We start from the raw sequence: 23,367 nt of genomic DNA, 5'->3' as shown, positions 1-23,367 counted from the left end.
ATCATGTATATAATATGACTATAATGTAGAATCTAATTTAATGAAATTTAATATTGAATTTTTTTTCACACATCGACATCCACAGCACCTCTGGAGATGCCGGGTTGTATCCGACAGACGGTGCGCACAGGCGGGCAGGTGAGCAGCCCCCTCCCCGCGGCCGGTTTGCCGGTTAGTTGAAGAGCTCGTCAGTAATTTACACATTTATTCTGTGTGCAAGCTTAATAGTAAAAAATATAGGTTTATAAGATTCCAATCTTAATATTTTGTCATGTCATTTGTGCCAAATATGTCTGGACACCCTTCATTGTGTTTAAAGCTCTGTTATATAGACTGGGTCTCTCAGTAAAAAACTTGATGTGCCTCATAAACATTGTTCATATATTTATTTTTATAATAAATAAATGTGTGTTCTTGATCACCCCAACTGTTCCACCCTAGGTGCCAAAGTCTAGCTAAAGATCCTGGGTGAATTGGTTGAAGTTCTGGAACGTTCTAGTAAGAATGGACGACACTCGAAGGAACACATAGAACACGGTCGGGTTTCATGTATATTGTAGAACACGGCAACAGAACAGAACGCTCAGGTCCACATTATTTAATGATTTGTATCCTAATCTGACCCACTCATTTAATATATACATACACTATGAACACTGGTTTATTCACTATCACTCATTTAGGTGTGTACAAAGATTTGATTGGTAGATTATTTTAATGACTATGATTAGATTTAGGGTTGGGGTTAGAGCAAATACATCATTAATTTATAAACCCAAGTCATGCACATCATTATTTGAACCGATGAGAGGCAGAAAAGCCCCCAAGGAGATCTAAAGATAATTTTGGATCACCAGTCTAACCAGCATGGTATTACTGGAACACAGGATGTGACTGCATGTGCAGGATAACCCCACCATGTGGATGAACTCCTACTTCCTGTTTGGGTTTCATCCCTCCAGCAGGTACAGAACATCGACCGACACCCCGTCACACAGGATCTGTTTATCCGGCTATAATAACAGTTTATAGATCTGATGAAGCTGATGTCTCCACCCCAGACCCACTGATCTGCTCACTACATCACAGATTTGTGTATGAATATCAACACGCTGATCAGAACAGTTAATCCAGCCATGAAGAATGGGGTAAACCGCCACAATCCAGGTCGCAAAGCTGGTAGAGACGTGTCAGCTGCTTCCAAAGTGGCTTCTACAAAGTACTGGGCCATTGTAGCGTAGAGGTTAAGGTACTGGACTAGTAATCGGAAGGTCGCTGGTTCAAGCACCACCACTACCAGGTTGCCACTGTTGGGCCCTTAAGCAAGGCTCTTAACCCTTAATTGCTTAGAAAATATACTGTCACAATGCTGAAACTGTAAATGTAAATATTGGATAAGGGTCTGAATACTTTTGTGATTAAGGTTTCAGGTTTTCATCATGCTGGCAAAAATGGTGATTAATCAATTAAAAATTAAACCCACAAGTATCAGTTCTAGATCATGTAATTAATCACCAGTGTGAGTGTGAGGATTCATAATCAGTTCTGTTTGGCCGAATCTTCAGCTCGGTCCCGCCGGTTTTCCGTCCAGGATTCCGTCGTAGCCGTGCACGCCGCATTTCTTTCCTGCGATCTGGCAGCCGAACGTGAGAGCTTCCTGTAAGGTCCCTCCTGCGGCATAGAGAAAGAGAGCAGGACTCGTCGTTCATCACCAAACACGCTTCATTATCACTATCCCTCCACTTTACTGAATCCTGGCTTCTCATTGGCTGGCTAGGAGGTGTGAATCTATCCAGCACTGAAGTAGATCAACGTCACATTTAATATACCACGGTAAATAAAGGAGTTATAATAGTGTGTGTTCTGGTATGAGTGTAGCAGGTGCAGCAGTGTTGGGATGGAAGGAGAATTAAGCTCCAAACACTAATAAAAGACTGAACACACACTGTGTCTCGAACGGTCAACCTACAGCCAGCGCTAACAGGGTATGTGTTCCTTATAAAGAAAAAAAATCCCAACAACACTGCTGCACCTGCTACACATGCAACATTTACATTTTGGCATTTATTCAAAGCGACTTACAGTACTGTGACAGTATATACTGTGAAAGCAACTGAGGATTAAGGGCCTTACTCAAGGGCCCAACTGTGGCAACCTGGCAGTGGTGGGGCTCGAACCAGCAACCTTTCGATTACTAGTCCAGTACCTTAACCACTAGGCTACAACACACTTCCATGTCATTACCATGCTAGTGTCAGTGCAGTGCTGGGAATGATCCACCACCCAAACATAAATAACAACGGCACAGCAACTCATGGCCTTCAGTCAGTAATTGTATACCTAGTGTAAGTGTTCCTAATGATGTTTGTACCTTTAGACAGGTTGTAAATGACGGCGGCGTTGAAGGTATCTCCGGCTCCCAGAGTGTCCACCAGTTTCTCAGGAGGAAAAGCGTCTGAGTGAACGATAACTCCATCAGGACCGACGGCATCGGCGCCCTTCTCCGCCCACGCACAGATCAGTACTGCCCTACAGAGCAACACATCCAGAGAAGTCCTGTTATAGCATCAACACATCCTCCATGGTTCATTATTCTCTTTGTTCTGCCCACGGGCCACCTGAGGTCACATGACCTTCTGATCAGAATCACCATTGTGCATTGTGTATATATTTATTTATTGAGGCTCCAGGGGTCACAGTTAGTTTCACTTAAGTGCCTCAGCCTGCTCAAGGTCACAGTGGATCCAGTGCCATCTAGAAACACCAGGTGGAAGGTGAGACACACTGTAGCTGCGTCACCATGCCCACGGTCAATGAGACCTGGTTTAATTACAGCTCACTACTGACATCTAGTGGTGAGGTATAGACAGTAACACTAAACACTTCGGTGACTAAAAACTGCTTGTGGAGTTTAGCACGTTCTCTTCGAGTCTTCGTAGTTTTCTTTCGATACTCTTTGGGATAGATTGGAACGTCGACTGTGAAACATGCTGTCAAACATGAGCGCCTGATCTCACAAATGCTCTTGTGATTAAATGATCACTAATTCCTGAAAATGCTTTTTAAACATGCAGAAGGTGGATTTGCTGCTCTATATCACCCCAGGTGTAAACGAGCAAGCAAGTAAGCGAATGTGTGATGACCTATGATGATTTGATGGCCGGTCATGGATATTTGCCTTGAGCCCAGTGCCTCTGAAGCGCTGCAGACCCTCTTTGACCCTGACCAGAATCTGGTGCACTTTAGAGGGGTGTGTGCTTACCTACCCGTTTTTGAGACGGGGGTAAAATCCCTTCACTGCATCAGACGCCGACTGGAACCCGAAATGTGACGCCACGTCTTTACTGACGAACACCTGCATAACACACAGGGGAATGATCAGGGTAGCAGTGGGTACAGAGCCTGTTACGGGTGCAAAGAGGGAACTGTAGTGTGGGGAGCTGTACCAGGTCTCCATGAGGGAACAGTTGGTATAAGGGTTGACGTGTTTTCTCGATCTCCACTGAGATGGTGATCCTGTTCCTCTCCTCCTGTTTGAGGTTGTAGTTCCTCACCTGCTGGATCATCTTCACCTGATCTTCAGCATTACGACCCTAAACACACACACACACACACACACACACACACACACACACACACAACACTATATGTATTTATATATTTATATATACAGTGTATCACAAAAGTGAGTACACCCCTCACATTTCTGCAAATATTTCAATATATCTTTTCATGGGACAACACTATAGACATGAAACTTGGATATAACTTAGAGTAGTCAGTGTACAACTTGTTTAGCAGTGTAGATTTACTGTCTTCTGAAAATAACTCAACACACAGCCATTAATGTCTAAATAGCTGAAACATAAGTGAGTACACTCCACAGTGAACATGTCCAAATTGTGCCCAAAGTGTCAATATTTTGTGCGACCATCATTATTATCCAGCACTGCCTTATCCCTCCTGGGCATGGAATTCACCAGAGCTGCACAGGTTGCTACTGGAATCCTCTTCCACTCCTCCATGATGACATCACGGAGCTGGTGGATGTTAGACACCTTGAACTCCTCCACCTTCCACTTGAGGATGCGCCACAGGTTCTCAATTGGGTTTAGTCCATCACCTTTACCTTCAGCTTCCTCAGCAAGGCAGTTGTCATCTTGGAGTTTGTGTTTGGGGTCGTTATCCTGTTGGAAAACTGCCATGAGGCCCAGTTTTCGAAGGGAGGGGATCATGCTCTGTTTCAGAATGTCACAGTACATGTTGGAATTCATGTTTCCCTCAATGAACTGCAGCTCCCCAGTGCCAGCAACACTCATGCAGCCCAAGACCATGATGCTACCACCACCATGCTTGACTGTAGGCAAGATACAGTTGTCTTGGTACTTCTCACCAGGGCGCCGCCACACATGCTGGACACCATCTGAGCCAAACAAGTTTATCTTGGTCTCGTCAGACCACAGGGCATTCCAGTAATCCATGTTCTTGGACTGCTTGTCTTCAGCAAACTGTTTGCGGGCTTTCTTGTGCGTCAGCTTCCTTCTGGGATGACGACCATGCAGACCGAGTTGATGCAGTGTGCGGCGTATGGTCTGAGCACTGACAGGCTGACCTCCCACGTCTTCAACCTCTGCAGCAATGCTGGCAGCACTCATGTGTCTATTTTTTAAAGCCAACCTCTGGATATGACGCCGAACACGTGGACTCAACTTCTTTGGTCGACCCTGGCGAAGCCTGTTCCGAGTGGAACCTGTCCTGGAAAACCGCTGTATGACCTTGGCCACCATGCTGTAGCTCAGTTTCAGGGTGTTAGCAATCTTCTTATAGCCCAGGCCATCTTTGTGGAGAGCAACAATTCTATTTCTCACATCCTCAGAGAGTTTTTTGCCATGAGGTGCCATGTTGAATATCCAGTGGCCAGTATGAGAGAATTGTACCCAAAACACCAAATTTAACAGCCCTGCTCCCCATTTACACCTGGGACCTTGACACATGACACCAGGGAGGGACAACGACACATTTGGGCACAATTTGGACATGTTCACTGTGGGGTGTACTCACTTATGTTGCCAGCTATTTAGACATTAATGGCTGTGTGTTGAGTTATTTTCAGAAGACAGTAAATCTACACTGCTATACAAGTTGTACACTGACTACTCTAAGTTATATCCAAGTTTCATGTCTATAGTGTTGTCCCATGAAAAGATATAATGAAATATTTGCAGAAATGTGAGGGGTGTACTTACTTTTGTGATACACTGTATATATTTATTTTTTATTTTCCCCCCTTTTTCTCCCCCTTTAGCGCATCCAATTGTTCAGTTAGCATCGTGCTTCCTCTCTGTCTATGCTGAACCCCGCCCTGACCGAGGAGATCGAAGCTAACCCATCTCCCCTCCGAAACATGAGCAGCAGCCAGATGCATTTTTGCCACCCGCACATTGATGAGTTTGTGGCGGCGGCCACAAGTATTTATACACGTGCAAAACTTGTAGTAGGAGCTGAACTTCTCACCTCAAAGTGAATCCACTTGAACTGAGTGAGATCCAGCCTGGAGAAATCATCTGCTGAAACGTCAGGTAGATTCCTGATTCAACACAGGAGAGATAATCACAACCCTGATTCACTCTCACCTACAATCCTCGCTCAGGGGTCCAACAGAGGCAACTCGGCATGTGAAAGATCTGATCTCCACTTACTGGAAGTGTTCGGTTAGGGTGGTGGCTGCTAAATGTGACATAGACGGGTGTTTAGAGGTCACAAGGGTAACACAGGTGTTGAATAGGTAATATATAGGTAATATATGTGTTGAATGGGTACTATAAATGTGATATATAGATACTATAGGGGGTAATATAGGTGTTATATAGGCAATATAGGGGAAATATAGGTGTCATATAGGTAATATGGGGTAGTACATGTGTTATATTGGTAATATGAGGTAATTATAGGTGTTATTTTTGTAATATAGGGATTAATCTGTGTGTTATATAGGTAATATGGTAATATAGGTCATATAAAAGTAATTTAGGTGTTATATAGGTAATATTGGATATAGGTGTTATATAGGCAATATAGAGGAAATACAGTATAGGTGTTATTATTAAGGTAATGGGGTAATATAGGTGTTATATAGATAATATATGTGGTATATAGGTACTATAGGGGGTAATATAGGTGTTGTTATTGATTGTTCTGCCTACAACATCTACAGTAGAAGCTACATTGCATGTACACCATATAGCCAAAAATACCTGGACACCTGACCATGAGCGTATTTAGAGAGATCCGGTTCTAAATCCACTGTCATTAATACACATGCATGATACACATTGTACTGGGAATGAGGTGTGAAATTACCACAGGTCAATTAACAACACATGCAGGTAATTAATGTTTTAATGAGTAGATTCAGTCATTCATTCTAATGTTAAACTGAATTAGTCTGAATTATTATTTATCTTCCACTGCAGGTTTTTACAGCAAAAATCGCTGCCACCCAAACCACATAACCACATAATTCTGCCACTCTGTCTCTTCCTAGGAGCTTTACCAATCTAGTCGCGTCCAATTCCCTGATCGTAACTTCGCAGCTGAACTAGCCCTATCACAGGCGTGCAGTTACCTCGACCAGCCAGCAGAGGCCACAACTGCAGCAGCGATCAAGAACCTGTTTAACCTCCCTCCCTCAGATACAGTCAGTCACGTCTGTTAGACACCCGGTCAATCTATAGCACAGCCGAGGTTCGAAATCGAGAGCCTGAGAGGTCAGCGGGAGTGAGCTAGTACTGTAGACTGCAGCACCACCCAAGTGTCCTGACCTCTAGTGTTTAAACTGTGTAACTGCAGCAGACTGGATCAATGCAAATCATTAATAATACAGTAATATGTTAAATATTGTGATCATTTAAATCCTACAGTGGAATCATCATGACATATCAGGGTAGATGATTATTATTATTATTATTAGGTCTAATTCTCCAGTCTTACGTGTCGTAGAGCAGCACGGTGCGAGAGCCTGAGGTGGGACAAACAGCGCAACAAGCACAAGGCGTCACGCCACACTGCTGCCACGCTACACCCGAAATATCCACGCCCCGCCGGCTAAAATCCTCCACGATGAAGCTGGCAGTAAAGAGAGAAGCACAGCATCGGTTTATGACCTGGCGACAGTGTGAGCGCGGCCGGGGGCACACAGGCAGCTCGCTAAACTCCACCTATAAACGCTAAACCAACCGACGGGATGGAAACGGTCACAGCGCCACCTATCGCTCACACCCCAAAGTGCAGGAAGACGTGTGTGTGTGTGTCCAGAGTCTCTGTATTAATGCACCTTTCTGTACTTCCCATTACAGTCTGGAAGTACATCAGGGGTCCACACACACACACACACACACCTGTTCATGTGCAGGATGGTGCGAGTACCCGTGTGCTGGGTGCTGATGATGATGGAGGCGGGGCTGGAGCACTGAGCATGCTCAGTCAGGTGAGAGATGTCAATCTGGTAGAGTTTAAAATCACTCAGGATGAAGCTACAGGAACAGAGTGGTTATAGAACAGAGCGAGTGTGTACACACACACACACACACGTATATACACACACACGTATACACTCGTATATACACACACACTCATATATACACACACACACACACACACGTATATACACACACACGTATACACTCGTATATACACACACACTCATATATACACACACATGTATACACTCGTATATACACACACACGTGTATACACTCGTGTATATACACACACTCTCATATATACACACACATGTATACACTCGTATATACACACACACTCATATACACACACGTGTATACACTCGTATATACACACACACTCATATACACACACACACACATGTATACACTCGTATATACACACACTCATATACACACACACACGTGTATACACTCGTATATACACACACTCTCATATATATACACACACATGTATACACTCGTATATACACACACACTCATATACACACACACACGTGTATACACTCGTATATACACACACACTCTCATATACACACACACACACATGTATACACTCGTATATACACACACTCATATACACACACACACGTGTATACACTCGTATATACACACACGTGTATACACTCGTATATATACACACACACTCATATACACACACACGTGTATACACTCGTATATATACACACACACTCATATATACACACACACGTGTATACACTCGTATATACACACACGTGTATACACTCGTATATACACACACTCATATATACACACACACACGTGTATACACTCGTATATACACACACTCATATACGCACACACGTGTATACTCTCGTATATACACACACTCTCATATATACTCTCATATACACACACGTGTATACACTCGTATATACACACACACTCTCATATATACACTTACACACACACTCACATTCGTACATACACCTATACACACCCTCATATATACACTCGTATATATATATATATATATATACACACACACACACACTTGTATATATACTCATATAAACACTCATACACTTTTATACACTCATGTACACACACATATATATACTCATATATACACGTGTACACACTCAGGTACACTCATACACTTTTATACACACTCGTATATACATTCATACATGCACACACACACGTATATACACTTACACACACACTCATATATACACTCATTCATATAGATACATAAACTCACTCATGTTCATATGCATGCACATACTCTTATACACTCATTAATATACACACACTCAAATACACACACTCCCGATGTGTAATTTGTCCCAGACAGACAGGAGCTCTAGAGGACGAGGACCTGCTGACCCCTAATGTGTGTGTGTGAGGAGAAGTGTGGGTGTGGGTGATGGTACTTACTCAGCGACGGGTCCTGCAGCTAAAGAACCCATGAAAGCACACGGAGCTCCGAGCAGAGCCAGAACTGTACAGGAGTTTGAGGCGTTACCACCTCGCTGCCATCGCTGAGACAAACATCTACACACACACACACACACACACACACACACAGTAACACCTGATCACCACTGTGGTACCCACACAGACCAGTAATTCTCAATGCAGTCATCCTGGTCAGGGGTGTGGTGTGTCCTGGACAGGGTAACTTTTAACATCACCTTAAGTTGACCTAATTTATGCACCTAAGCATTTCACTCACCTTTCACACCTGTGTTAATGTGACGTGACAATAAAGTGATTTGATTTGACCTGAGCACTGGCCAAGAAGCGCTACAGGCTGGTACATGCTTGATTTATTCTGTATTTTAGACAGCAGGAGTCGCTGTTGCAGCAGCAAGAATTAATTGTGTCCAGCGTTTTCTCCCTCGGACTCAACCCGGCCAGGTCAGTAGCACCGGTGAGCTGGTGTATTAAATCTGCTCACCACACATGTAATCCACATGTAGCATAACCGCTTCCCAAAGAAAGTGATTACATAAATGTGAGTGCAGCTTCTTGCTTTGTGTCATCACAGGGCAAAAAAGCAGAATGCGGCTCTGTGTGGTAGCACAGGACGCACCACCACCCTGACCATGTGTTAACAACCACACACTGCTGAAAGTTCTGCTGAACTTGATCTAGATGCTGGTTGCATGATGCTAATGTTATGAGCTATTAATCTCCCTCTTCCATTAATATCTGGACAGCAGTGGTTGCACATTAACCCTGAACTGATGCTCAGTGCTGCTCAGTTATGTCTGTAATAAGTAAGTGAACCCCCTGCAGCTGCACACCTGGTGTCTGTGTCCTCATCCGGGTATTTCTCCACCACGTTTATAATATCCAGACACACCAGTCCCACACACAGGATCTTCTTGTGCTCCATAGCAGGCTCCTAATGCACAGCGGTGCAGTTTGTACCCAGGGTGAGGGTGCACTGTAGCCCTCTCTGATTGGTTCTGCAGGACCGAAGCCCTGATAATAAGTCTCCTTCCTCTCAGTCACTGGCTGCGAGTTATTCGGAGGGGATCATCCCTACTGAGGGCAGCAGCCATGTGTAGGGTGTGTCCTTATTTTCAGTGATCACTCGTCCAGAAATCACTTATAATTTTCTAAAACTCAATTTTTAATTGTTTTATTTATAGAGCCATTTAAACCTGACAATTGATGAAGACTTGATTGATGAACTCCCATGATTCTACACAGTGTTTTCACTCGTAATGAAACCATCGCTGCAGTAAACAGTGTGTTTGACCTATAAATGCATTAAAAGAACCAAACATTGGTGCTTAAACAATAAACTGTACCGTTCCTGTAGTGTAAATATCACTCAGACTGTGTTCCACATGACTGTTGTTTTTATTTTCCTAAAAATAAAGCCTACACAATGTACACTACATAGGGGTTAGGGGTAGTGAACACGCTCTTAGAATGAAGCGCAGCCGGTTACTCTGGTAATACGTCATTACGCACAGTGACGCGCAACCCAAACAACACACACTTTACAAAAATAAACATTTATAAATAATAATTTATACAGAATTAAATACAGAGAGGAGCGAACAGTGAGTATAGAATATAAACATACCCTAAACCGATCATTTCTACAACTCACCGCGCTTATGTGCCTGCATGTATACTGATGTACACTAGAGGGAGACACAATACACACCATACATAGAAACACATTTAGAATTTAATCAGTGCATTACACTCAAAAAAGTTGGGACAACGGTTTTCTGAAGTACCCCCGAACCCATGTCACTTTATTTTTTCACATATCATTGACGGTCACACACATTCACCATGGTTTTCTGGCTTTGTTCTACATAGACTGAGATCTCTCCAGATTCCCTGAATCTTTTCAGAATATTATGTACAGTAGATGGCGAATAATTTTAATGACTTTTAATCTTGCACTGAGAAACTTTCTTTTTGAACGGATTGTTGATTCTCTTATGAAGTTATGGCACAAACGGCGATCCACGAACCATCCATGCTTGCAGTAGCCACATAGGTTTAGGGGTACTTCAGAAAACCGTTGTCCCAATTTTTTTCAAGTGTGTTACATGTATCAAATTCTAAATAGTTTCTATTTACAAACTAATCAACAGCAACAAATCAGTGGCCAAGTCATCAACAGTGATGTTGATCAGTAAAACTTTGGAAATCTCATCTTTCTGTAAACAGGGTTTGTATGTGTGTGTGTTTTATTATTATTATTATTGTTAGATTCAGACGTCGGTAATTCAGCCCACGAGTCAAATATTTGAATAGTGTTGAGTTGTTTTGCTGTTAGCCAGTGTGCTAATGTTAGCGTGTGTTCTCTTAATTACAGTGAGGAGACTGAATGCTGCTGGAACAATAGACAGTAAATCAGGTTCTGCAGGACTCGCCGCTGTGCACCGTAACTATAGGGACACGTTTATAAGCACAGAGCGTTTTAATTCAGGCAGGATTCATCTGATATAAACGCTTTCAACTCTCGGTTCAACCGAACGGAACACGGTGAGTTTTTACCAAAGTCCTCTCATACCACAGTAACCATTTAAAACACCAGAATTATTGGCACGTTTAGTAAAGATGAGCTTTAATCTCCATCTCTCTCCATTGTACTCAGAGATGTCTGCAGGAGGCAAAGGGGTGGTCAGGACCGCGGTGGCTGAGGGTCGTCTGGAGGTTCTGCAGATCTATAAACTCCTCCAGTGTGTACGTGAGGGGAACAGGAGCCGGGTGGAGAAGATGGTCCAGCTCGGCGTTCCCAATCTAATCAACCTGACAGACCCGAGGGAGGGAAGCGGAGTTCTGCACCTGGTGTCGGTGGAGAACGATCTGGACATGGCCGAGTTCCTCCTGACTTTAGGTGCTCACCCTGACGTCCAGGACAGAAGAGGACGGACCGCCGTGATACTTGCCGCAGAGCTCGGCCACGATGGCATGATGGAACTTCTGGCTAAGAACCGTGCCAACATGAACCTGGTGGATAATGAGGGGAAGGGTACGGGTGTGGTTATTTCCTAAAAGACTCACTGACTGACAGACTTAATTTAGGCTAAACGACTTTCTAAATGATTGTTTTACTGACTCATTCTCACAGACAAGCCAAACAACTCACTAAACGACTCACTAAATGACTCAGTAATTGATTAAATGACTCATTCTCACATATTGACAGACAAAATGACTCTCTAAATGACTCAATGATTGATTTAGTGACTCATGTTTACAGACAGACTAAACGACTCACTGAACAACTCAATAATTGATTAAATGACTCATTCGCACATATTGAAAGACTAAACGACTCACTGACTGACTTTGCAACTCACATTCTCTCTCACTGATTCACTCACAGGTTCCCAAACACTCATCGCCCGACTCGCTAACTTGCTTACTGACAGACTCGCTGAACCAAGCAGCGAATGATTCCTCGTCAGACTCACTGGCTGATTCATTAAACGATTCCCTGAATCACTGACTCACTGACAGACTCGTGGGCCGTGTATAATTTATGCCTCTTGTTTTGTGTCTCTGCCTCATTATGCAGGAGTGCTGTTTTACTGCATCTCTCCTACGAAGAGACACGCCCGCTGCCTGCAGGTGGCGCTCAACAGCAACGCGAACGTTAACAACGTCTCTAACGGCGGTACGCCCGTGTTCCTCCTGGCCTGTGAACACGCCGAGGAGTGTGAGAGCTTCTGCATCAGCATGCTGGAGAGAGGAGCCGACGCCAACTCCACCCACCAGGTTCGTACCACAGACGCCACAGACGATCCGATACCTGCTCAGACCCGAGGTGTTACAGTGTGTGTGTGTGTGTGTGTGTGTGTGTGCAGGTCACAGGTCGTACAGCTCTGATGGAAGCAGCGAGATCAGGATCAGTGAGGTTGGTGAGATCCATCCTACAGAGAGGAGCGAATCCCAACCTGCTGGATAAAGAGCGAGTGCACGCTGCTCACCTCGCCGCACGCCACGGACACTTCCAGGTACCAGAGTCAGGGGTACAGGGGTCACCCCAAACCCGCACAGAGGGTACAAACAAGAGAAACTACAACTCTGTTTAATAAATCATATAAAGTCAAATATCAACAACATCCAGAAGCGTCGCCGGCCTCTCTGTGCACTGTGGAAACGTGTTCTGATGAATCTTATATAGCTGTTCTTTAGGCCAAACAGGAGAAGGACCTTCCCTAATGTGTTGTTTTTGATGTGTTGAGGTATTGCTGGTGCTGTCGGCGTACTCGGCTGATCTGGGCGTGGTGTCTGTGGATGGGAACACGGCGCTGCATGTAGCTGCTGCTGGAGGTCACGCTGAGTGCTGCAGGTTCCTCACACAGAGGGGTGAAGCACACCAACACACGGGGACTCTTATTAATCATATTTATCATAATAATAACACTAATAATAATCATATTAATCACATTTATAATAATAATAGTAATAAAATAATAATAATAAAATAATACAGATAATAATTATAATAATAATAATAATATAATAATAATAATAAAATAATAATAATAATAAAATAATACAGATAATAATAATAATAATAATAATAATAAAATAATACAGATAATAATTATAATAATAATAATAATATAATAATAATAATAAAATAATAATAATAATAAAATAATACAGATAATAATAATAATAATAATAATATAATAATAATAATAAAATAATACAGATAATAATAATAATAATAATAATATAATAATAATAATATAATAATAATAATACAGATAATAATAATAATAAAATAATAAATAATAATAATAATAATACAGATAATAATAATAATAAAATAATAATAAATAATAATAATAATACAGATAATAATAATAATAATAATAATAATAATAATAATAATAATAATACAGATAATAATAATAATAATAATAATAATAATAATAATGTGAATTAGTTTGAATCAGCTGCAGGTCAGATGGTGGATAGATGAACACTTACCTTTTTATTGTGATCAAATTCTACAGAAGTTTGATTGATAAACGTCTTTACTCATAACGCTCGTGTTTCCATGTCAGGTTGTAACCCAAAGCTGAAGAACCTTCTCGGTCTGGTTCCTCGTCAGATGGCTAAAGAACACGGCCACAGTGCAGCGCTGAAGGAGCTGAAGAAGGCCGAGCGCTCGTTTACTAAGTTCTCCAGACCCGGTGTGGATAATCCTAACCAGCTGTGGGCTCTCAGACTGCACGACTGGTCGCACGAGCACCAGGAGACGTTAAGGAAGGTCCTCCAGCCCCCGGAGAGCCCCGGTCCTCCTGTGGAGAACGTATCTAAGGAGGCTTTCACATCGGTTCTGCAGAGCCATCGTGCTCCGGTGGATCAGGAACATCTGCAGAAGATCGTCTCTCTCCACGACGTCAAGCGAGACGGCACCATCAACCTCGAAGACTTCTTCAAGGGTCTGAAGTACCTTCAGAAGGCCTTCGTCCTGTCCTCCTACGCCCCCAAACAGAAGAAGAAGGGCGGGAAGAGTGGGAAAGGGAAGGGGAAGAAGGGGCGAGGGGCGTTCGTGGCTCCTCTGCCCATCTGCACTCGCCCCCCCGACACCATGGAGAGGCGAGGAGACGGGGGGCCGCCGCTCTTCATGATCGAGAGCTACCAGCCGTTCACCGACACTAAGCGCTTCGATCGAGACCGGCCCCCGGCGCACCCGGTGGAGGACGACTCGGCGTGGTATGTGGACGAGCCCGAGAGGATCTACACCCACATCAACCGCTCGGTCCGGACAGACGACTTCGAGTCGCTGTGCCTGGCGTTCAGCGAGGGCGTCCCCGTGGACGTGAGGGACCCGTTCTACAAAACGCCGCTCATGGTCGCCGCCGGCAGCGGGAACTATCAGATGGTCGAGTTCCTCATCAGCCTGGGGTAAGAGAACCACCATGTTCTTAGATATAGCCTCCACTCGCCTGCTCAGCCTTCCAACAAACGTCTGTACTGACTGTGGGAATTTGTGCCTGCTTACTAAAGCTTTGGCTCACTGTAGACATCCCAATTCATCCCAAGTGGACCTGGAGGGTCATCTAACCGAACCATGCCTATATAAGCCTTGCTTTAGGCACACAGAAAGGGCCTTCCCTAAAGTGTTGCCACAAGAGTGAAGGCTGTTATAATTGTGTGTGTGTTTACTAGTTATGATTGACTACATCTGTTGACGTCTCTGTGCTCATATAAATAGGACTAGTTTGTCCACACCATTAAGCAGAACCACTAGCATTACAGTTTGGGTTTTTTGCCTGAACCTTGGCAATAAGACCACTGTTCCATGTTAGCCAAATGACGTTATAGATGTTCTGCACCTAAATGAATCGTCTAGGCTGCTGTCCATATACTTTTGAGCCGATAGATTCTCAGGAAACCTAATATAATCGAGTGGAACTTCAGGTTCTCGCAGTTCTTCAGGAACAGAAATGACCGCTACCTTTACGAAGACGCCGGTTCCTCACAGGCGTATGTAAACCTTCGAGCTGACCGCGGTGTGACCTTCTGTTTGCAGGGCGGATGTGAACGCGAGCGATCAGTTCCGCTGGACGCCGCTCCATCACGCGTGTCACGCCGGACAGGCGGAGATCACCGAGCTGCTGCTGAAGCACGGCGCTCTGCTGGACGCCGAAGCTCTGAACGGAGCCACGCCCCTCATGAGAGCCATCCAGAGCTGCAGGAGCTCCTGCGTGGACCTGCTCATCAGATCCGGGGCCAAAGTCAGCGCCCAAAATAAGAAAGGTACCTTACCTGTCGCCCCCCAGGGTGTCAGTGATGATCTACCAATCATGTGAGCTGTTAGAGGAGCTCAGCTTCACGTTCACATCTGATCTGAATAGAACTCTTATTTGCACCCTGTTTGGACATACCCAATTCCCCTGTGCACACTGGCAACGTCTGCCTGCCGCACAGCGTCCCTGCTGACCCCGCTACTCCCTCCATATTCCTCCGCCACTCGAGTCAGTGCCTCAAGCCGCCAGTAGGAGTCACTGCAGCATCTGTGAGGTGTCTGCTGAGTGCCTGACCAGGCTGGTAGCACTGCTGAAGTTTTATTAGCATTAAAGGTGCAAATACGCTGTAATCCCAAAAGTATTTGGATGCCTAAGCATGAGCGTGCTGGACGTCCCGTTTCAAAAACAAACAGTATTAAAATAGAGCGATCTCTGTGTGACCTTCTCACCAGACCTTATGGGAATTTGTGCCCGTTTAGTCAAAAGATGGCGGCTGGATGTCTGTGTTCCGGTTCATCCCAGAGCTGTTGAGTGGGGCTGGGCTCAGGGCTCTGTGCAGGACACTGGAGCATTTCTTTATGTCTTTATAGGAAAAGGGCCTTCCCTAAACTGTCAGAAGCAAATGATTACTTTTATTACACCTGTTAGTGACTGTTATGGCAGAAACTCATGAATTCAGTCATTAGAAGAGCCGTCCCGATACTTTTGCCCACACATTCTGTGGGTGTGTTACAGATCAGAGCTGTCTGGACGTGGCCCGTCTGTACGGAGATGAAAGGATCATTGATTTGGTTAAAACCAAGTTGGACGCCCTACCAAAGCTGAAGGAGAACAGGAAAGGATCAGCGAGTCCATCAGTGAGAGCAGCTCCTCCTGCACCACCACAGAAGGTTCGACCCACAACCAGAACGTTTACTGCTCTGCTGGTTCTGATGGTCCGGGCGTGGCAGGTGACCTGCTCTGGGTGTGTTTTGTTGCAGGATGTTCTAGCAGGACCGAGGGTGACGGGGGTGAACCTGAAGGAAAACATCATAACCATAAACCCTCAGAACACCGCCAGCGCCGGCACCGCCACCACCGTGCAGAAACTCGACATTCGCTTCACTCCCAAAACTGTGAGTTACTCCTGCTCATCAGACAGGTCCACCACTTATTACAGCGCCAGGAGAAAGTTTGTGCCCCCCCCCCCCCCCCCCCCCCGTCTGATAGCTGTTTCTACATATTTATCACACTTAATTGCTTCAGATCTTCAAACAACATGAGATAAAAACACAGTTTTAATAATCATCTCATTCAACACCATGTGTGAAAATATAATCACCCCCTTAAATCAACTAATTTACACTGTTTAATTAGACTAGACACGAGTGGGTGATTACAGCAGCTAACATCTTCAGTCTGCTGGTTAGTATGATGATGCCCACGCAGAAATGTAATATATAACATATCTGCCCCTATATGATAATGTTTTCCCACATATGTTAGCTGTAATGTGATCTATTATTATAACATACATGTATCCTCTGGATTGAAGTAGATGTACGTTTATAACATATCTAAAATACCAAGAACAAAATGTGTGTATGTATATATACTAAATACGTCAGGATTCATTGTATATGCTATTATATGTTGTATCCATCCATGTTAGCATAAATATTACATTTATACCCCAATCAGGGTCAGAGCATCTCCAAAACTGCAGCTCTTGTGGGATGTGTCCCGGTCTGCAGTGATCAGTGTCTATCGAAAGTGGTAAACCGGCGACAGGGTCATGGGCGGCCAAGGCTTATTGATGCATGTGGGGAGCAAAGGCTGGCCCGTGTGGTCAGATCCAACAGACGAGCTCCTGTAGCTCAGATTTATGTAAAAATAATTATAAATCTTACAATTATACACATACACAAGCATACAGATTTCTATGGGCCACACATATGTCAATATACTGTTATGTAATATAACAGTTCTAATAGGTTTCATATATAGTTTGCACAAATATGGGCATACATTTTATATATGAACATGTATTACATTGGTGTGTGGGTGTGTGGATGCTTTGTTGCTTCAAAGCCTGAACGACTTGATTGATGCAACCATAAATTCTTCTCTCGATCAATAAATCTCAAAGGAGCAGAGACTGATCAGGCATCAATATGAAGATCCTGAAAAATGAGGATGTCCAGCTCTGAAAAATACCAATTAAACACCAAAATACCAAATACTAACCAAACCGTTTAGTGGGGGAAAAGCCTGGGACTGAGCAAAAAACAAATCAACTGATCCTGGAAACCATCACTACTGATTTATTCACCCCTGTAAACACTGTGTGTGTGTGTGTGTGTGTGTGTGTGTGTGTGTAGGTGTGGGGGAAAAGGTTGGCATCTTCGGCTCAGCACTTGGAGAGGAGGGTGGACAGGAGGAACCTTCTCTCATATGAGGTGGATTTTAAGGATTCCGTTACACCCTTCATGAAGAACATAAACAGGAAGCTGATGGAGACGGGCGTGGTCTGATGGACATGTGTTCGGCTGACCTTAAACAGAGAAAGACAAACTGAAATAAACTCCTTTACTCAACTGTAACTTTATTAATTAAACATTTAGACTGACCGAGCACTAAGCTACACCTACTGTACAGATGAAATGTGTGGGTATACAAATACTGACTGTAGCTCATCTGTACTCTTTGCACCCCTTGTACCCCATTTATCAATCGTCATGTTTGGTCCATTCCAAACACTGTGCTGTGAGTAACATGGTAATAACATGGTAGAGTGTGTGTTGTTCTGGTATAAATGTAGCAGGTGTAGCAGTGTTGTGGGATTTTAAACTCCTTAATGTCAATGCTGGGAGGAGAATGTAAAATGGCTGTGTGTGTGTGTGTGTGTGTGTGTGTGTGTGTGTGTGTGTGTGTGTGTGTGTGTGTGTAGCGTGGAGGACATAAGGAGGGACAGGTGCTGGTCTCAGTGAAGATTCGGATTCCCACCACACCCACCACACACTGATGAGCCAGTTTGAACTGATATTTATATTTACAGCAGGAAACCAAACAAAATCCTTTATTTACCCACAATTCACCTTTATTTTACCTTTAACTGTATGTGTTATTTATATTTTAAGATCTTGTCTTTAACTGGGCTGGTCTGAGTAATAAAATCTTCTTATAATATGTATAAAGAGGTGCATCTTATGTGTGTGGGCATCAAACAAGTAGTGTGTGTGTGTGTGTGTGTGTGTGTGTGTGTGTGTGTGTGTGTCCCTCAGACAACATTGCATTAAAATCCCCTTGATTCAGTAACCACGGCTCACCACTGCATCCATAAACTCAAGTTCAGACTCGACTACACAAAGCAGAAGCCGAATATCAACAACATCCAGAACCGCCGGCCACTTCTTACAGCTTAAACTTAGGTATTAACACCTACGTTTAAAATCCTGCATCATGGTATGCGGGTGTCGGTGCCAAAATCACGTCCAGTATCACCTTCTTATTTACATTTTCCTGCTGTCCCGACTTTTTGGAAATTGGACTTTTGGGAATGTGAGAGGATTCAGTTCTGTTTGTTCCACTAAACAGATCAAATATCTGCTGATGTAAACACACCCATCACAGAAAATCCAGCTCAGCATCAGCATCTATTTCTCGTAGCTCTGTATTTTTATTCCAATCTGAAAACAAACCCAAGTGGAAACTATCTGAAACTATACGTCTCTAAACAGAATTATTTATAACGATCCTGTACACATTAGTATCAGCGTCTGATTGATGAGAATTATGAAGCTTATGGAAGGAATGTTTGCATTATTATTCAATTATGAGAAAAGCTCAGTTTTTAATGAAGAAGCAGCATTATATAAGAGTTTAGGAAAGAATCATTTTACACTCTCAGAGCAATAATAAAGTTGTAAACAACTAAAGATGTTAAACGTCTGCTTGGAGAAGGACATATAACTATATCGACCGCACACACAGTGATGTGATCAGTTCGAGTGACCAAACCAATATTGTGCACATTAGTTAGTCTCCCAAACTAAAACCAGACCCTACATACAGAACCAAAGGTTGTTCAGGAGCGTTGTCAGAGGAAAGCTTTTCCCTCAAGGACCAACACACCTAAACACCTACAGTTTAACAGACATTTCTGGAACTTTCATGTGTTTATGGTCAGAAGATGCTAAAAGATGGATTTATGGCAACAAACACCAGAGGTGAGTTTGAAGATGAAAACATGAAGATAGCCATGCAGAAAAGTACATCGTCCCCACTGTGAAGCATGGTGGTGGATGTTTGTGGTTGATATACGGTACATAGAATCATGGGTTGTGTCCGAAATCGCATACTTACTAGGTACATACTGGAGGAAGTATACACTGCTCAGCCGGTAAAGCAGTACGCTCTTTCAGTACGCAAGTGTGCAGTATGCACACAGCCTCGTACATACTACCTCCGCCATCTTACCAATATCACATGACGCATGACGTCTCACCACCACAGTAATAACCATTTTAAAATCGGACAAAATTTATTCTGTCGTTCACTACAAAGCTGCTCATAACGTTATTGAGGGTCGTACTAAATCATAACGTTTAATGTTTGTCTTACTCCGCTTTCCGCCATCTTTCTTCTTCGCTATGAACGCATTTGCAGCTCCAGTTGAATTATGGGATAGATCATCGGACCGTAAGTGTGCATTGTTTGCATACTCAAAAATGGCTGCCCAGGCAGTAAGTCATCTGGGTACCTTTCGCGTACTGTTTAATGTGTACGACGTATTTGGACACACTAACCGCTCTCACGTACTGCTCTCGCGGACTGTTCAGTATGGAAGTATGTGATTTCGGACACAGCTATGGACTCCATCATGTACCAGCAGATATTAAATTAAAACCTGCCTCAGTAAGGAAGCTTAAACTGAGCCATGGCTGGGTCTTCCAGCAGGGCGATGATCCAAATGACAGCTTAAAAATCCACTCAGATTTACTTAATAACTACAAAATGAAGATTTCCTGATCTCCTGAGTTAAACCCAGGAAAACCTGAGGGATGAGCTAACCAGGAGCATCTGGAGAGATTCTATGTGGAGCAAAGATCTCCAGTCTCATTAAGCATTATAAAAAAAGACAAATAGACACTTTGCTTCAATATTTATGGAGTCAGTAAAATATATCATTTTATTTTCTATAAGTGTAAGATTTTCTCTCAGAGCTTCTACAGTTCGGTTTGGATTCTGAAGCCTCGTTACAGCGCCATGATAAATTTCCACCCAACCGCTTTACACTAAGACCTCAATTCTGCCCAGCAACAGCACTCGATTGGCCAACAGCGGTTACATGAACATCGTTCTACGTTGCTGATTGGCTGATGTGAAACAAAACAGGCTGTGTACAAGACGCCTCAGAGTCACTTCTTGCATTATTAATAAAAATAAACATACATTATTAATATTTTAAAGCTCAGCTATTTCACAGAACACATCTAAAAGATAATAAATAATTAACTTTTTAAAATTACATGTACAGAAAAGGTCATTTATTGTTAATTATAATACAAAATCCTGACTTAAGGGAACATTACAGCCTTTTAAATATGTGCAATTATTATTTTATTAATATTTTAGCGTGTTATAAATATAACATTTCATTTAATCTATCCTATTTTATATCCAAATTGTAATCTGCAGCCTGATGCTACACTTTTAAATCATATTATTAGAATATTTGCTCACACAGTTTTTCATAGTGATGAACCGTTGTTTAACTTTTGTCATAATTTGCCCCGTCCCAACTTTTCTAGAAAGTGTTGCAGGCATTAAACAAAAAAGGTTCCTGTTCTTTGTGCTGGTTTTTTTTTAAATATATGTAAAATACGGTTTACAAATCACTACTTTCTGTTTTCATTTGCATCTACTGTACCAACTTTTTTTGAGTTGAGCTTGTATAAGACGTCTTTAGTATTGCAGTGGGTCTCTATAAGCTTTGGATCATGGTCAGTCATCTACTAATGATGGTTGGGTATCGTTAACAGAACACAGACAGGTTAACAATCTAACAGGGCAATAATAATCAAACACTCACCAATTTACTCACACTTACTTAAGAGACAATTAAAACCTGTAAATCCACATTCTGCATGTTTTGGGACGCGTGAGGGTACTAAAATACCCAGAAAAAAACCCTCATGGATATGAATAGAACATATAAAAGTTCTCCAGGACCTTAGTGAGCGGTTTGTGTTGGTATTTGTGTTCACTGTACAGTTACAAGCTTGAGCAGTGAATTCTCCAGACCAGCATGTTCAAGAGCCAAATGTCTCAGTTAGAACACAAAGATGTTCACATCTGTACATTGGTGGTGCTCCTTATAGACATCAGTATGAGAAATAAAAACCCCACAGAACTGATGCTTTTATAGAAAAGCACAAACGAGGAGCAGACCACATGGTGTAACTGTTCATGACTGTTGTTAAAGTGTAGAAAATGAAATGCAAATGTGTCTTTAATTCATCTGCGAAAAGCAACACAAATTAAAATGCACTGAGAAAATGGTGTGAATGGTGTGAGGTGTGTGTGCTCGTTCCTGCAGCAGTATATGTAATGAGTGCTTTGCCCTTCAGCTGTCTCTATATTTTATTTTCTCTTCGAACGTCCTGATGTCCTCATACAGAATTGTCCTCTGATTATATTTTACTTTTTATATTTCTAACCCGAGTCTTTTCCTCACTCAGTATTTCTGTACGAGGATCTTCGTCTCTACATCTTAATATTTCAGTCTCGGTCGCTCTATATCTCACAGGATGTCACTGCATGGCAATTCGCTCATAAATCCTTTACTACAGGGCAACACGTTGGCACAGCTAATATAGAGAGTGCCAAAGCAAAATTTCACCTTTGGGTTATTCAGTTTTTTTCTTTCCCACCTTCAGAAATGTTCAGAAGATGGATTAGCTGCTCTTATTCCCCCCTAGCTGTGAGTGAGTGTGTATTTCTATGTGATGGATTGGTGCCCTTTCCGGGACGTATTGCTGCCTTGTGCCCAGTGATTCAGGCTGACACGGGGTGATGACACGACCCTGACCAGGATGGAGCACGTCTGCACCGTTTCTCTTCATCTTGACATTTAAACTGGTGATGCTTAGTGTTTTTTTACATGATGCAACATGTAGTTAGATTTTAAGACTTTATATCGAGCGGTACGATCTGTATCTGCTCTCGTTCTGTTCCTCCATAAGAAATGTGAAGAAGATTGGACGCCTCTAGTCTCGGGGTTCATGACTCCACAATACGCTGCATAAATGGAATTTATGGAAGGACAGCATGAAAGAAACCACCACTAAACAAGAGAAACAAGAACAAAAAGTGCCTGTGTGGATAAAAAGTGATAAAAAATAAATAATCAGCATTTTATAGCAAGAACATTACAGCAACACTCAGCCATAGTGCTGGTAATGTGCTGCTGTTTCTGAGGGAATGATGGGATTCTGCCTTCTACTGAAAAATCCTTCAGGGGAATGTAAGGTCATCTGTCTGTAAGCTGACACTGAGGTGTGATTGGGTTATTCAGCAAAACAAAGATTCAAAATTCAGCAGCAAGTTCAGAAGCGGAATGTCTGGACAGACACAGGATGAAG

At 42.9% G+C, this 23,367-nt stretch overlaps 2 protein-coding genes across 7 annotated transcripts; one reads left to right on the top strand and one right to left on the bottom strand.

The window, feature by feature from the left end:
* Positions 1 to 371: 371 nt before the first annotated feature.
* khk (ketohexokinase) lies at positions 372 to 9,979 on the bottom strand. Of its 4 annotated transcripts, XM_063007794.1 has the most exons (9): positions 9,794 to 9,979; positions 8,922 to 9,038; positions 7,398 to 7,532; positions 6,991 to 7,125; positions 5,515 to 5,587; positions 3,447 to 3,593; positions 3,267 to 3,355; positions 2,372 to 2,529; positions 372 to 1,671 (listed from the first exon to the last, which is right to left on the bottom strand). In XM_063007794.1, the coding sequence occupies exons 1-9, from the start codon at positions 9,883 to 9,885 to the stop codon at positions 1,562 to 1,564; spliced, it is 1,056 nt and encodes a 351-aa protein (XP_062863864.1). In that variant the 5' UTR covers positions 9,886 to 9,979; the 3' UTR covers positions 372 to 1,561. The 4 variants fall into 4 exon arrangements, with proteins under 4 accessions (XP_062863864.1, XP_062863866.1, XP_062863865.1 ...); XM_063007796.1 differs by lacking the exon at positions 6,991 to 7,125 and having other exon boundaries at positions 9,794 to 9,976; XM_063007795.1 differs by lacking the exon at positions 7,398 to 7,532 and having other exon boundaries at positions 9,794 to 9,974.
* ankef1b (ankyrin repeat and EF-hand domain containing 1b) lies at positions 9,330 to 18,318 on the top strand. Of its 3 annotated transcripts, XM_063007793.1 has the most exons (11): positions 10,478 to 10,564; positions 11,338 to 11,507; positions 11,620 to 11,997; positions 12,547 to 12,746; positions 12,836 to 12,985; positions 13,217 to 13,340; positions 14,051 to 14,897; positions 15,526 to 15,752; positions 16,478 to 16,632; positions 16,723 to 16,857; positions 18,103 to 18,318. In XM_063007793.1, exons 3-11 carry the CDS (start codon positions 11,622 to 11,624, stop codon positions 18,253 to 18,255), a joined length of 2,367 nt encoding a protein of 788 aa, XP_062863863.1. In that variant the 5' UTR covers positions 10,478 to 10,564; positions 11,338 to 11,507; positions 11,620 to 11,621; the 3' UTR covers positions 18,256 to 18,318. The 3 variants fall into 3 exon arrangements, with proteins under 3 accessions (XP_062863862.1, XP_062863863.1, XP_062863861.1); XM_063007792.1 differs by lacking the exon at positions 10,478 to 10,564 and adding an exon at positions 9,330 to 9,404 and having other exon boundaries at positions 16,478 to 16,857; XM_063007791.1 differs by having other exon boundaries at positions 16,478 to 16,857.
* The last annotated feature ends 5,049 nt before the right edge of the window (positions 18,319 to 23,367 follow it).

Source organism: Trichomycterus rosablanca, chromosome 13, assembly GCF_030014385.1.
Source record: "Trichomycterus rosablanca isolate fTriRos1 chromosome 13, fTriRos1.hap1, whole genome shotgun sequence".
Classification (NCBI taxonomy): Eukaryota; Metazoa; Chordata; class Actinopteri; order Siluriformes; family Trichomycteridae; genus Trichomycterus; species Trichomycterus rosablanca.
The sequence above is the reverse complement of the archived record's forward strand: the minus strand, read 5'-3'. Positions and strand labels throughout refer to the sequence as shown.

What these genes read in the sequence shown, in the direction of transcription:
- khk (XM_063007794.1), bottom strand. Translation starts at nt 9,885, where the DNA reads ATGGAGCACAAGAAGATCCTGTGTGTGGGACTGGTGTGTCTGGATATT. An exon ending in TCAAGTGGATTCACTTTGAG is followed by an intron (nt 3,594 to 5,514) that starts GTGAGAAGTTCA and finishes GTGTGTGTTTAG; the next exon opens with GGTCGTAATGCTGAAGATCA. An exon ending in CATTTACAACCTGTCTAAAG is followed by an intron (nt 1,672 to 2,371) that starts GTACAAACATCA and finishes TCTATGCCGCAG; the next exon opens with GAGGGACCTTACAGGAAGCT.
- ankef1b (XM_063007792.1), top strand. Translation starts at nt 11,622, where the DNA reads ATGTCTGCAGGAGGCAAAGGGGTGGTCAGGACCGCGGTGGCTGAGGGT. An exon ending in ACGCCAACTCCACCCACCAG is followed by an intron (nt 12,747 to 12,835) that starts GTTCGTACCACA and finishes GTGTGTGTGCAG; the next exon opens with GTCACAGGTCGTACAGCTCT. An exon ending in GAGTTCCTCATCAGCCTGGG is followed by an intron (nt 14,898 to 15,525) that starts GTAAGAGAACCA and finishes TTCTGTTTGCAG; the next exon opens with GGCGGATGTGAACGCGAGCG.